We start from the raw sequence: 15,314 nt of genomic DNA on the forward strand, positions 1-15,314 counted from the left end.
GTATACCCACTCCTGTAATAACGCAGTATGCCTGCTTGCAGTTAAGTCTGGTTGCTTTTGACAAACATCGGTTCAAATCAAGAAGCCGAGAGTGCCCGAGTTCTAGACGTGCTTGGTGAATGGCATTCCAGCACCGAGGGGGTGTAGCCACGAAGTAGCCATATTGAATGAATTGAGCCGTTCCCTCAGTCAACCCCAGTTCCGATGAAGATAGGTCCTCACAGATTCTCTCCGTACTCCTTGCACGATGGCGGCTACGGACATTGACATTTTCACTGTAAGTAGCCAGGCCTATTGGTTTAGGGTTGTCATGTTTTCAATTACCCTTGTTCGTTAACTGGGGCTTTTGTGATGCTGCCTGTGGACCAACGTTCAGGTGTAGTCAGAATGCGCCAATCGTACGAGGGTTACGAACCGTGATTTCTATTTAGATGTCAACAGTCGGTCTTAGCTAATTTCTGCGTAAAATGAGACTTGCTTATTATGTCAATATTCAGGTTTAGGTCTATTGTGAAATTCCGGTTTTTAAATAGGCTATGCAAATCACACTACTGCACACGATTCTCGCAGTCAAGAGTAAAACGATGACACATACTCAGTTCACAGATCAGTGGATGTGACGTTGCTAAATTGTAAGAGTTACATGTTATTTTTAACTGCATGTATTCATTTTGGCTGGTGTTTATAGAGTAGGTTGTAACATGGACAGAGCAAGAGGATAGTGGGATAATGAGATAAAGAGCACACTCCTCTTTCTCCTCTCATCCTGTAAAATAACAGCCAGATAAAAGCACTCATGTGCACATGTGTGTGTGTGCACCAGGGGATATTGTTGATGGTTGTGTGAAGCATATCCAAGTCCTCATGGTTTCTCTCAGCAGTGAGGTACCAGCTGTGTGTTCCTCCCAGGTCTGTGTATTCCACACTGGAAACACATAGACCAGTTATCACACATGGGACACACATGGGACAGGCCCCTATCATTCCTATCATATAATCAAAAAGTATCACAACTGTTTCAAAAACCTTACAATTAGTAGACGATGTTGTGTATATTATATACAGTATATATACTATATATATGTATAGTATATATTTTTTAAAACCTCTTCATAAGATTTAATTGTCAAATGGTTGCAGAAAGCTAGTGTCTTTGTGTCTTGGCTGATACATCTAGGTTGTAGTTGGAACTATAAATTGGGTTTATTTGAGGGCAGTGAAGGATTCAAAGCATCTTCAAATGTTAAGATGTCAGGTGTTTTAGTAATATGTTTGTTATGAACCTATTCATGCAGATTCACCCCTGTTTTATTCAAACCCTCTACCTGTAATTAGTACATACATTTCCCATAAATAATGCAGGAAAAACATACATTTACATTTATGCATTTAGCAGATGCTTTTATCCAAAGCGACTTCCAAGAGAGAGCTTTACAAAAGCGCATAGGTCACTGATTATAACAACGAGATAGCCCCAAACATTGTGAGCAGCCAAACGTGAAGAATATATTGTGAAAAACCAAATAAGTGCCAAAGGAAAGAACCATAAGAGCATGCAGTTAAACAAGTTACAATTAAACAACATGAAACTCAAAAAGCACAAGAGTGTACCTGTAGAAAAACAATCAACAGTAAAATAGTTCACAGTGAGTACAAGAATTTAAAACCGTTACAACTAACAAACAAGAGCAACAAGTCTCTCAACATATGCCTAAACGAGAAAGCAGTCATTCTGTGTTTGGTGTCTCAGAATGAAGAGAAGAGGAAGCTGGAGTTGGGTGGCCATGTTGGGTTCGACAGCCTACCTGATCAACTGGTCAGCAAGTTCGTCACACAGGGCTTCTGCTTCAACATCCTCTGTGTGGGTATGTATCAATTGAGATGTGGGGAGACAGGAGTGTTGCCCCTGGTGCAGTCTGCTTCTCAGTGCCACAGAAACTGGAGAGAAGGATTATACGCTGAATCAGATTAAACTGATTACATTCTTTTTTCTTTTCTAGGGGAGACGGGGATTGGAAAGTCCACTCTGATGAACACCCTCTTCAACACAGCATTTGATAATGAGGAGGCCAGCCACTACCAAGATGACGTCCACCTGTGTCCAAAAACCTACGACCTGCACGAGAGCAGCGTCCACCTGAAGCTGACCGTGGTGGACAGCGTGGGCTTTGGGGACCAGATCAACAAGGAGCAGAGGTGGGGTTACCAGGGGCTATAGGGGTAGAGGTGAGGTTACCAGGGGCTATAAGGGTAGAGGTGAGGTTACCAGGGAATATAGGGGTAGAGGTGAGGTCACCAGCAAGTCAGGTGGCTGAGTGGTTAGGGAATCGGGCTAACAAGACTTGCTTAGACTGTTGCTCTTGTTGGTTAGTGGTAGCTGATTTAAACTGTTGTATTCTATTTTAGTTAATCCTATTTTTATTGTTTTCCTGCAAGGTACACTTGCACTTAGAGATTCATGTTGTGTAATTGTAACTTGCTTAACTACATGCTCGTATGGGTTCTTCCCTTAAGCACTTATTTATTGTTTGTTCACAATGTGTACTTCTTGTTTTTGGCTACCTGCAATGCTTTGGGGGATTATTATCAGTGATTTATGCACTTTGTAAATCTCTCCCTCGAAGTCGCTTTGGATAAAAGCGTCTGCTAAATGAATAAATGTAACAATCAGAAGGTTGCCGGTTTGATTCTGGCCGTGCAAAAATTACGTTGTGTCGTTGTGCAAGGCACTTCACCCTACTTGCTTCGGGGGAATGTCCCTGTATTTACTGTAAGTTGCTCTGGATAAGAGTGTCTGCTAAATGACTAAATGTACCAGGGCTTACCAGGCGCTATAGGGGTAGAGGTGAGGTTACCAGGGGCTATAAGGGGTAGAGGTGAGGTTGCCAGGGGCTATAAGGGGTAGAGGTGAGGTTGCCAGGGGCTATAAGGGGTAGAGGTGAGGTTGCCAGGGGCTATAAGGGGTAGAGGTGAGGTTGCCAGGGGCTATAAGGGGTAGAGGTGAGGTTGCCAGGGGCTATAGGGGTAGAGGTGAGGTTACCAGGGGCTATAGCGGTAGAGGTGAGTTTGCCTGGGGCTATAGGGGTAGAGGTGAGGTTACCAGGGGCTATAAGGGATAGAGGTGAGGTTGCCAGGGGCTATAAGGGGTAGAGGTGAGGTTGCCAGGGGCTATAAGGGGTAGAGGTGAGGTTACCAGGGGCTATAAGGGGTAGAGGTGAGGTTGCCAGGGGCTATAGGGGTAGAGGTGAGGTTACCAGGGGCTATAGTGGTAGAGGTGAGTTTGCCTGGGGCTATAGGGGTAAATGTGAGGTTACCAGGAGCAGAGGTGAGGTTACCTGGGGCAGTATAACCCTGATCTGTGATGATGCTCCCAGAAAGACGAAACTGTACACTGTTGCTATGTCCCATTAAAGCTTGACAAAATGTGACTGTTCTTATTGGCTAAACAAAAAGTATTTTGAGAGTGTTTGCAAGTAGTATTTGACCAAGGTCTGTGCTTTTTGTAGCTCCATTCATGGTGTAGAAGTAGAAGAACCCTAACCCAGAAGACTCTTCTGGTGTGGGGCTTCTGGTGTGGGGCTTTGGACTTTGTGTGGGCATGAATGAAAGGGGAAAAGATGGTAGAGAATGACTGGTGGAACTAATGTGATCTGAAAGGACTTGGTCCAACAAGAGAGAAAAGGATTCTTGGCAATAACTGATGTAGTTGAGACTGTTACCAAGATACAATGGTAATGGTTTCTGCCTTTGGAAGACGCCTGGTAACCTGGAACTATTCATTTTAGACTGTTTTAAACACATTAATGCATTTTTTGTATGTAACGATTGGGATACAAGTATTCAGTTAATTACGGACTGCATCTGATAATCATTGTACCACATGATTATCATTGTACCATGTGATTATCATTGTACCATTGGCTACATTTAACATTTTATTCCTTTAGCAGATACTTTTATCCTAAGTGCAGCAGAAGATGAAAACAAATAAAAAAATTAAAAAATAAAAATGACTAAAAAATGAAGGGTCAGAATCACGATAGTTCATGTCACATACCTTAGCTTTTGCTGAAACAACACCCCTGGTTCTAACAGGATTTTGGTGGACAAAGTCAAGACACTGTATTTACCAGGCACAGTGTACAGTAACATCTCAGTTACTAAGCACAGTGTAGAGTAACCACATCTCAGCTACCAGGCACAGTGTAAAGTAACCACATCTCAGCTACCAGACACAGTGTACAGTAACCACATTTCAGCTACCAGGCACAGTGTAGAGTAACCACATCTCAGCTACCAGGCACAGTGCAAAGTAACCACTCAATTTCTCATGTGCTCTCTCCACACAGCTACAAGCCTGTTGTGGATTACATCGACACGCAGTTTGAGAACTACCTTCAGGAGGAACTGAAGATCAAGCGTTCCCTCTTCAACTACCACGACAGCAGGATTCATATCTGCTTGTACTTCATTGCCCCCACCGGACATTCCCTCAAATCTCTGGACCTGGTCACTATGAAGAAGCTGGACAGCAAGGTACTTAACCAAAATGTTCAATATTGCTATAGGTAGCTAATTATCCGAAACATTCAACATTTGCAAATTTCTTTACAAAAAAAGAGAATGTGTAACCAGTTCTCAAAAGAGAATGTGTAACCAGTTGTAACGCTGTTATTGGGACAAGTAATGTCTCATGTATTGAGCAAAACTTTGTAGCTTGAGTGTCCAGCGTGTCAGGTGTCCAGTGTGTCAGGTGTTCAGCCTATCAGAATGCCATGCCTCTGCAGGTGAACATAATTCCCATCATCGCCAAGGCAGACACGATATCGAAGAGCGAGCTGCACAAGTTCAAGATTAAGATCATGAGTGAACTAGTGAGCAACGGGGTGCAGATCTACCAGTTCCCCACGGAGGATGATGCCGTGACGGAGATCAACTCCTCCATGAACGTGAGTCTGATGTCTAAAACATACCCATACCTCAGAGCTGACACACACAGACATAAACAAACACACACACTCACTCACACCACTAGCGGCTGGGAAACCCCCGCAGCCACCGCAAGGCAAGGGGGGGGGGGGGGGGGGGGCGCCCTGCATAGCAAAAAAACTGACTAGGCCTATATAAATATATATATAAAAAAGGAAAAAACTTTTAGGGTGCTCATTGAGAGCCCCAAGTTTCAACTACCGGGTAAAGGAATCCCGTGATGTAGGCAACGTAACGGCAATAGGGAGTCAGATGGCTAAGCGGTGAGGGAGTCGGGCTAGTAATCAGAAGGTTGCCGGATCGACTCCCTGCTGTGCCAAATGATGTTGTGTCCTTGGGCAAGGCACTTCACCCTACTTGCCTCGGGGGGAATGTCCCTGTACTTACTGTAAGTCGCTCTGGATAAGAGCGTCTGCTAAATGTAAATGTAACATATCTTCATCCACTTCCATGGGCTAAATAGTCTCAAAATCCCTGAATCTTGCAACAATGGCTTTTACGTATCTTACGTGCACTACTACGCCATTACGCCTTTTAAACTCGCACAAGTGCTAATCATTACGTTATGCTAGATGACGGTAGAGTAAAAGAAAATATGCATGCGGTTCTCAAAAGCGCAGCAATAAACAGTTGTCTGAACAAGCTTGAGCAAAACACCCAAAGATTACACACTTATTTCGACCAGCCAGAGAGGAAGCTATCATCAGCATCTCATAACTCTAACCCTGACCATCTCCTCAGACCAAACCTACAGCGGCCGCAGGTAGCTAACAGCAGCACGTCTTCACCAGCAACCAACAATAAATATACTTACTTACTTATTGTCAAGAATAAATGTTTTCCTTTCCCTCCATTGATTGTATGTTATTTCATAGTGGCGATGCTATCCTTGGTGCTGAACTATCAGAAGGCTATAGCGCTGTCTTTGGTTTTGAACAATGATGTTGTCTGCTGTTGTGCTGATGCAATTGTGCTTTTGTAATTTTTTTACTTTTTTATTTCTCTTTCACATTGCTGAATATAGGTTATCGTTAAAGGTAGACAGTCTATTGGCAGTGGTACAAGATAATAGATGGAGATACATTGAGTGGATTTAGGGGTCCCGGCCGCTACTGACTCACACTGTTATGGTCATAGACATGTCTATGGTTACGGTATTTGCAGGAATGAGGAGGCAAGTGCAGATTTGATGGTTCTTTTAATAACCCTCCAGGGATTTGCAACAACGGAGGCACATACTCTGAATATAAATGAAAACCTCTGACACTAGATACGTCAGGACAGTGTAACGCATAATAACCGACACCCAAGTAAAACAAAAACCCAGGTTATTTACTCTACTAATGATAATCAGAAACAGGTGAACGAATAGAATAACAGGTGTGCGCAATGGTGCGTAATACACTGGCCAGCACCGCCCCTAGTACTCCGGTGAATCCGAGCGTCGACGTGGAGCCTCTGGTCCAGACGTAACACACACACAAACACACATACTCACACACACAAACACACATACTCACTCACACACACATACACAAACACACATACTCACTCAAACACACATACACACAAACGTACACACAGTGGGGCAAGCTTTCTGTCAGGCATTCCTAGTTACACCCAAGACCACTGTACACATACCGCTGACTCTGGGGAAGGGTTAACCCTAACCCTAACTAACCATCTAGTGTGTTGTTAACTTTTGGTGTTATGTGTGATTGACCTTGTGAGCTCTTGGTTCCAGGCCCACCTGCCATTTGCAGTGGTGGGGAGCACCGAGGAGGTGAAGGTGGGGAACAAGATGGTGCGGGCCAGACTCTACCCTTGGGGCACCGTGCAGGGTGGGTAGCACTCCACTACGGTGGCCCTGAAGTGCAAAACACACCCACTAATATGAGTACATCCCCCAAATGAAAACACTCCCCCCAAATACGAGTCAACTCCCCCCAAATAGGATGACTTGCTCTCCTCCCCCCAATACAAAGACACGGTCCCCCAAATGGGAAACGACATTACATTAACTCAAAACGACATTACATTACAGTTTTTTACAATCACTTTGACACAAGTTTCAGAACCTTGATGTCCTTTTTTCCCAAAAAAACACAACTGATGATCAAAATGCACATTTTTCAAAACGCTAACACAATTTTCAATTGCTTGGATACATTACACATACATCTTAGATCTTTTGTTCATTGAACTATAATCATCTGTTCAAAAAGACACAACTAAAGATCAAAGTATCACCATTTCAAAATGCTAGTTCACACATAACATCTGAAATGTCTGTAATTTCCTTACATTACAATGATCTAACTGGCAATTGATACTACTGCTCAAAATGATAAGTGACCTTTGCATTTCTCTTACTGCATAGTTTTATATAAACTGACAAACAATATTTCAAGTTTAGAACATGAAAGTTTCAGTATAATGAGATCCATTAACACCAATTACTATGAAACATTAACAAATTGGACTAAACCAACATGTTTCCAGATTTGAAAACCAACAGCACTTGTAGGTATGCGGACCTTGTACTGTAATTGCTTTGTCAATTTACGGCCTTGTACTTGACCCCATACTCTCCCTTCCTCAAACCTATTGAGGAATTGTTTTTCACATGGAGGTGTACGATAGGCACCCTCATGAACAAGTTCCTCTTCTCCAAGCCATGGATGAGGGTTACAATTACATCACGGCAGACCAGTGTCAGGCCTGGATTCGCCATGCCTGGAGATTATTTCAGAGATGTTTGTCAAATGAAAACATCCATTGAGATGTGAATGAAAACTTGTGGTCAAATCCACAAGACAGGGGATGGAAATACAGGAGAGTAATCAATCCTTTATTTTGCTTTGTTTGTTTGTTTTTTGAGCCAGGTGAGGAACACTGCAGTACATGTTCACGTACCGTAGCATTGTTTTCCTTTGTATCTATTATGTTTGCTTTGATACAAAAAAAACAAAGGAATGTTGTAATTTGATTGAACGTCATCAATACATTTCATATTTTGCTCAATGATTCCACTGTCTGTAGTATTCTCCCTTAGTCCATTTATGGTGATGTAGTATGTTATGAAACATGTATCACATATTTTGTAGTTGTACAATATTTAATGACTGTACAAACAACTACATTATGAAACTCTGGGTATCTTGTGTTTGGATGATCTAAGTGAATGTTCCTATGGTATTTCATGATAAATTTGTTTTTTTAACTCATGATTCTGCATGTGCAAGGTGTCTTTAGAGATATGAACATACAATGCTAATACTATGCTTTGAACATGTGACAGTGTGTGTTACAAGTAATGACTGTTTCGAGTTTTGTATCTAGAGTTTTGAAAAAGGACAGCAAGGTTCTGAAATTTGTGTCAAAGTGATTGTAAAAAACTGTAACGGGTAGGTACAACACTTTCATCGCTGATTGGATGCACAGTAACTAACAGGATATAAGAAATTGATCGACAAAAGTACAAAATGCAATAATGACAGAGTTATGTGCACCAGGACAGTTGTTTGGCCATCGAAGCATCGAGGCACCACCAGCCCAGGATATCACTGTAAAATAACACCCCAGATCAGTGTGATACAAAAGATAAACATGAGTCAGGGTATCGTACACACCCACGTGTCTTTGTCTCATGGTGCTGATAGGGAGGTCTGTGGGCATCTGTGAAGCCCTCTGTGATGTCGCTTGTAAAACGGGTTGTACAATTAAAAATGTGATTTGATGTTCCCAGTTGAGAACGAGAGCCACTGTGACTTTGTGAAGCTGAGGGAGATGCTGCTGCGGGTGAACATGGAGGACCTAAGAGAGCAGACACACACTCGCCACTACGAGCTCTACCGACGCTGCAAGCTGGAGGAGATGGGCTTCAAGGACGCGGACACAGACAGCCAACCCTTCAGGTGAGGCTACCAGCAACACCTAGCTCCTCTACCAGCTATTTTATTGAACCAGTGGGGTTAAAGTGTGTGTCTGTGTGTGTGTGTGTGTGTGCGTGTGTGTCTGTGTCTGCGTGTGTGTCTTTGTGTGTGTCTGTGTGTCTGTGTGCGTGTGTCCACCCCAGCCTCCAGGAGACATATGAAACAAAGAGAAGGGAGTTCCTGGGAGAGCTGCAGCACAAGGAGGAGGAGATGAGGCAGATGTTCGTTAACAAGGTGAAGGAGACCGAGGTGGAGCTGAAAGAGAAGGAGAGAGAGGTAAACCAGTCTGGGAGGGGGTGGTCTTTACATTTACATTCAGTCATTTAGCAGACGCTCTTATCCAGAGCGACTTACAGTAAGTACAGGGACATTTCCTCCGAGGCAAGTAGGGTGAAGTGCCTTGCCCAAGGACACAACGTCATTTGGCTCGGCCGGGAATCGAACTGGCGACCTTCAGATTACTAGCCCGATTCCCTCACCTTTCAGCCACCTGCCTCCCTACATCTGGTCTTTAACCAGTTGTGTTAAATGTCAAAGAGGATATAACAGAAGGTAGTCTTGCATAGGTGTATGACTACAACGAAGCTAAAATGAGCAGGTGTCAGTGGACACTGGTTAACGGTAAGATCAAACTTTTATTGTTGCATCTCTGCTAAACTGTATGTCTGTAAAATCCAGCTCCATGAGCGGTTTGAGCAGCTGAAGAGGATGCACCAGGAGGAGAAGAGGAACCTGGAGGAGAAAAGGAGAGACCTGGAAGAGGAGATGAACGCCTTCAACAGGAGGAAGGTGGCAGCAGAGGCGCTGATGGGACAAGCCCTGCAAGGATCCTCTCAACCCTTCAAGAAGGATAAGGACAAGAAGAAGTAAGTCTTCTTCCTTTTTTCTCTTTTTCTCTCCTCTCTTACCAAGTACTCCTTCTCTCTCAACCCCTCTCTGAAATATAACCAAATTAATCCCCCTCACCCCCCTCCCTCACCCCCACCTCGTCCCCACCCTCCTCCCTCACCCCCACCTCGTCCCCACCCTCCTCCCTCACCCCCACCTCATCCCCACCCTCATTCCCACCCCCACCCAGCTTACAGTGCAGTTAGAGCGCTGATCATTCATTTGGTTCTTTCTACTTTTAAGTTTTCCTCTCTTTTCTTATCTTCAGTCTCATCTTACTATAGTTTGGTATGTCATTTATATTTTATATTTATTTTCATTTAAATATTTCATATTTTGTCATTTTAATGTTTTTCCCTTTTCAGTTGATTCATGGAACTGACATCCAGGGAAACCAGGGTTTTGTGCTCCATCATCATGGGAACTATTGACTGTTGTAATTGACTACTGACTTGTATGCATGGACTCAGTGACACTGTGACACCAGTGTGTGTGTGTGTGTGTGTGTGTGTGTGTGTGTGTGTGTGTGTGTGTGTGTGTGTGTGTGTGTGTGTGTGTGTGTGTGTGTGTGTGTGTGTGTGATGTGGCGCCCCTAATCCACTTGTGTTCTTATGGATCAGAAGGCGTCTAAGCTCAGTGGACTTGGTGTGTCTCGAATGCTGACTCTGCTAGATGTGTGAAAACACGACTGGGGGTTCTGTTGCGATAACTAGGCTTATGTTGTTTCATGATCCTCAAATCGTTTCCATCCTGTTGAGCACTTTTAACCCTGTGTTCCCAGGGATGTGTCGAGCTCTGGTGTAATGATGTAATTCACGCATGTATGAGTGTGTGTGTTAAAGTACTGTCTTAACATGGAATTATACATTTGTGTATTTATACATGCAAATGTTTGTGAAGCTACATAACTAAATATGACTAGTCTGTTAATCAACAACATTAATTACTCCAGTGCTGTCTTATATTAATACAGTTCCTATGAGTATAAATACAATATCTATATCTAAAAGATTCTGATAGTTTTTCAAAATAAAAAGTTGCTTATGAAGCGGAATAGATCATGTATGTAGAATATATGAGATATCAATCCATGCATGGATCCAAAGTGAGAGTTTGTGTTTAGGTAGTTAGTGTCTGATGTTTCAGGCACTCTGGTCGGTCCTGTCACAGTGGAACAGTGTTCTTGCTTATAATGAAAATAAAGCAATGAATGGAAAATGGGCTTTACTTCAGTTTTTTATGATTTCACTCCAGAGATAGAACCCTTTCTGCTCTGTAAGGTTCTAGATAGAATCCTTTCTGCTCCGTAAAGTTCTAGATAGAACCCTTGGTGCTGTTTATGTTTTTGTCTACCATCAGCTTGAAACACAAAGACCTAGTTGACTGATTTGGGGTTCCATGATTATCCATTAGGGGCGTAACGTAACACTCTGCTCATGATTCGATACGTATCACGATACAGGAATCATGATACAATACGTATCACAATACAGTGATCATGATATACTACGTATCACGATATCTTGAACAAAAAAAATTAAACTGAAATTCAATTAATAGATTTATTTCCCAAACATTAAAAATGTTCAATAACTTTCTTTGTTGTACATACAACTTTGTTAACTCTGTAATGATTTCTACAGTGATTTCTGTGAATGCAGTGAATGCATGCGTGACACAGGTGCAGAGTAGGTTGCATGCTGGTAGCTCATCCAATCGTCAAAGTCAAAGTGGACTTTATTGTTTATTATTATTGGTGGCCAAGCCGCAAAGCGGCGAAGCCACTTAAGTGTTTCTACCTTTTCTTCTTATTATTATTAATCATCTTCCTCTCCCATTGGAGTCTATGGCAGCCCCTTGAACTCTATGGTCACTTTTTGTGAAATTTGGCACACTCATGAAGGACAGGTCCCTCTTTAATCTCACCAAGTTTTATGTCTCCCATTCGAGCACTCTAGCGCCACCAATGGGTCAAAGTTGGACTTGTGTTTACACACATAACTTTTGAACCGTATGACCGATTTTCAAAAATGAGGTACCGTTGGATTCCCTGGATGAAGACGAGTTCAACACGCCCTATTACCGGTCAATTTCCGGCTGTATGAATTTTCCGCCATTTAGAATTTTAAGGAAACACGTTTTTTCGCTTCTTCTCCTACATTTTTTTTCCAATCTTTCCCGGAATTGGCACACATCATCGTCAGAGCAACCCTCACTCGGTGTTATTTAAATATTTGATTTTCAAAACCGTTTGTCCGGTACAGCCAATCTAAATTGTCAACAAAGCAAACAAACAGGAAGTTGGATCAAATCTCAGCCAATCTTTGAGATATCAACACCAAACTTGGTATGATGACTCGGAACCCTCTTCTGAGGATGTCCACACAATTTGGTGTCATATGATCACTTGGCGTGGCTGCAGGAAGCAAAAATGTGTTTTGGCCAATAAATGTTGATTTGTTTGCCTTAATTAAGTGATTCCTTTGTCTCATGATATCTTGGGACATCCCGTGTGTGACAACTTGTGATAACAGCCGAATTGATGCGGACGAATTCAGTGAAAAAACTTTTTTCTCAACTACTCCTACAAAGTTTGTCCAATCTGAACCAATTTTGGCTGAGAGTATCTTAAGACTAAGCCTCACAAAGGCCATCACATGATTTTGGGATTTTCAGAACCGTTTGTCCGGTACAGCCAATCAAAATGTGCCGTTAAGCCAGCAAACAGGAAGTTGGGTCGTATCTCAGCAAATCTTTTATGGATTCACACCAAACTTGGTATAGAGATTTGGAACCCTGTTCTAAGGATGTTTAAAATGTTTTCTGGGTCATATGACTGCTTGGCCACCTCATTGGTGCTTGCAGCTATATTTATACATTATTATTATCAAAGTGAACTTTATTATTATATATTATTAATAGCTAATCCAATAGGATAAAAGGGCTACGATACATATTGTAATTTGCATTGGGATATATTGTGCCACAATATATTGTTACACCCATAGACATATATACATATATCTATGGTTACACTCCTATTATCCATCTTTGATTTCTTTCCCCATCCATTAATCAATTTTATCTCTCCTCCCTCCTCTCCTTCTCTTTTCTCTCCTCCCTCTTCTCTCTGTTAGCTTGGTTTATCTGGGTTAATAAACACTGGTTGAATCTCAGAATGAACAGCTGGTTTTGACACAGTATTTACTTGCTATAACCAGATAACACTAACTATTTACCTAACAGACTTTTAATATTTTTAAGTGTTATTTTGCCACAAACTTTAAAGTGATAGGAAAACATCTTTGTTTTATCCATGTTAATGCTTATGTCGGTCTATGATAGTTCATTAAAGTCAGTATCCATACATTTCTTTTGTTCAGTTTAGTAGCGTTGCACTTGTACACTAATGAAACGTCTGTCAGGATCTCTGACCTGATGTTCTTCTGTTTGTAGCTTCTTTAGTCTCCCGTCTGCGTGCTCCTTAACCTCAGGGAGGAATCTACACTAGAAGACTTTCTACCACAGAAATCAATTTCCTTGTTTGAAACTAATAATCAAGTTTGCTGTTTTTTGACAGTATGAAGCATTTTCGAAGACCCTCTGTGCTCCTGTTTATGTATGATCTCTTGTGATCTTCTCTGACCACCGTCTTCCAACCTGCCTAACTCACAGGTGGTTATCCAGGTACAGATTAACTCTGAAGCATAAGAAACAGGAAATCAGTTTTTTTCCCAGTTCAAAATGAGATTTAATCTGTGTTTAGGGGAAGCTAAAGAACTACTCTCTTCCTCAACCTCAGTAGCATGGTTACTCCTCTCTCTTCACCTGACACAGAATGCTTGCAGGTAACCATTAAATTCTCTTTATTTTACTATTAAATGTGCTTTTACTGATGTTGCTGTATTTTGTTTCTGTTCATATTTATATAAATTTGACTGGTGTCATCCTAATGCACTGTGAAATTGTAAAGTTGAAAGGGGTTGTATTTAAAGAACAAATGCTTAAAGGCCTTGTCAGAAAGGGTTATCAGGGTTGGTCAAATTATAAATAAGACGCACTTTAATGAAACAACGCGTAGACACTAAATTATATACAATACCTATAAATGTGATCGTGGAGTTATTGAATAGCCTAACATTGTTGAAGGCTGAAGGGATTAGGCATATAATTAAATACATACGCACATTCTTAACTGTCTTAATGAGACTAAACTAAAATGTGAATCGTGATTCAAACATTTTCTTATACAGTTAATCCATATTGAGTATTGTCTTCATGAGGTTTGTGCTTAATCATCCCGTATTGGATTTGTATTTTTTTCTCAATGAATAAAGTACTTTGAAAGGACGTGTGTCATATGAAGTTACTGAACGATATAAATTATGAAACACATGTTTAGATCACAACTAAACACGGGTGCAACTTTATAGCAATCTGCTACCACACTACTACAATCTTCTGGGGTAGGAGTCAGAGGCGTTGTTAGACATAAAACTCTACTGGGGCACAGGCCCCTATTCATATCCCTTTTTTTCTTTCAAGCTTGCTGAGGCTACAGAAACTCCCATTGCTTAACCCACTATATAACAGTTCAGGGACGCAAGTTTGATATCAGCTTTGGCAGGGACATCAATAGTTAATGCGAGCTTGCACATTTTTTGCAGATTAATTTGAGCGCAAATACTGTTTTTTGAGCATCATGTAATAAAGTTTTTACGTTTTAATCAAAATAAGATGATTGGTAGGCCTCTCATTTAGAAATTATCTTTAGTAATGTTTTCTTAGCCTACCTCAATTCTGACTTGTGTGCCGAGTCCAACACCTGGACTTCTGTGTGCGTGCTGCAGTGGCTGTTTGGCAAGCTCAGAAGAGGCGCTGATATGGAATTCGGCGTGCATAGGTTTGTGTTTTCGGTTAAACAATTTTACACGTGTTGATTGAGATACTGCGTTATTTTTTCCGGGATTATCAATCTAAATTAATGCACTGACTAATAAAGTAAATTGTTAAAACTCTAGATTTGACTGGGGCACAGCTTATTTTTTATACTGGGGCACGTGCCCCCGTAAAAAAGGGTCTAACGACGCCCATGGTTGGGGTCTAAAAGTTCTAGAAAACCAGCTGCTGGCTAATAGGCCTACACCCTGGCGCTGAAAAGCTCAATTCATAAATTTCCCAACAAATTTGGACTTTTTACGTAGACCGAATGTGTGTGTATTTCTGTAATCTGAGTTCATAATTTAGTATTTGGAGGGAGGGAGAATACATTGTGTATTGTCATAGGCCGAGCGTAATGTTCCGAAACAGCTTCATTGTTTTATACTAAAGTAAAAAGGAACGCCTTGCGCTCACCGCCCCCTGTCAGAGTGACTTCCGCGTTGATTTGTACGATTTGATCGAATCAGACTCCAAAAAGAGGGAGGGTCTTCTCCTCGACAGCTAATCAAATGTGCCTTTGTGTGGGCGGGGATGAGCGGCCGTACTTAAGCCGCCGGAGCC

At 41.8% G+C, this 15,314-nt stretch overlaps 1 protein-coding gene across 2 annotated transcripts; it reads left to right on the top strand.

The window, feature by feature from the left end:
- Positions 1-70: 70 nt before the first annotated feature.
- LOC124470168 (septin-8-A-like) lies at positions 71-10,992 on the top strand. Of its 2 annotated transcripts, none has more exons than XM_047023935.1 (10): positions 71-277; positions 1,751-1,865; positions 2,001-2,196; positions 4,350-4,536; positions 4,788-4,949; positions 6,734-6,830; positions 8,738-8,906; positions 9,068-9,200; positions 9,603-9,790; positions 10,178-10,992. In XM_047023935.1, exons 1-10 carry the CDS (start codon positions 248-250, stop codon positions 10,179-10,181), a joined length of 1,281 nt encoding a protein of 426 aa, XP_046879891.1. In that variant the 5' UTR covers positions 71-247; the 3' UTR covers positions 10,182-10,992. The 2 variants fall into 2 exon arrangements, with proteins under 2 accessions (XP_046879891.1, XP_046879898.1); XM_047023942.1 differs by lacking the exon at positions 71-277 and adding an exon at positions 1,617-1,646.
- The last annotated feature ends 4,322 nt before the right edge of the window (positions 10,993-15,314 follow it).

Source organism: Hypomesus transpacificus, chromosome 1 (assembly GCF_021917145.1).
Source record: "Hypomesus transpacificus isolate Combined female chromosome 1, fHypTra1, whole genome shotgun sequence".
NCBI classification, from domain to species: domain Eukaryota; kingdom Metazoa; phylum Chordata; class Actinopteri; order Osmeriformes; family Osmeridae; genus Hypomesus; species Hypomesus transpacificus.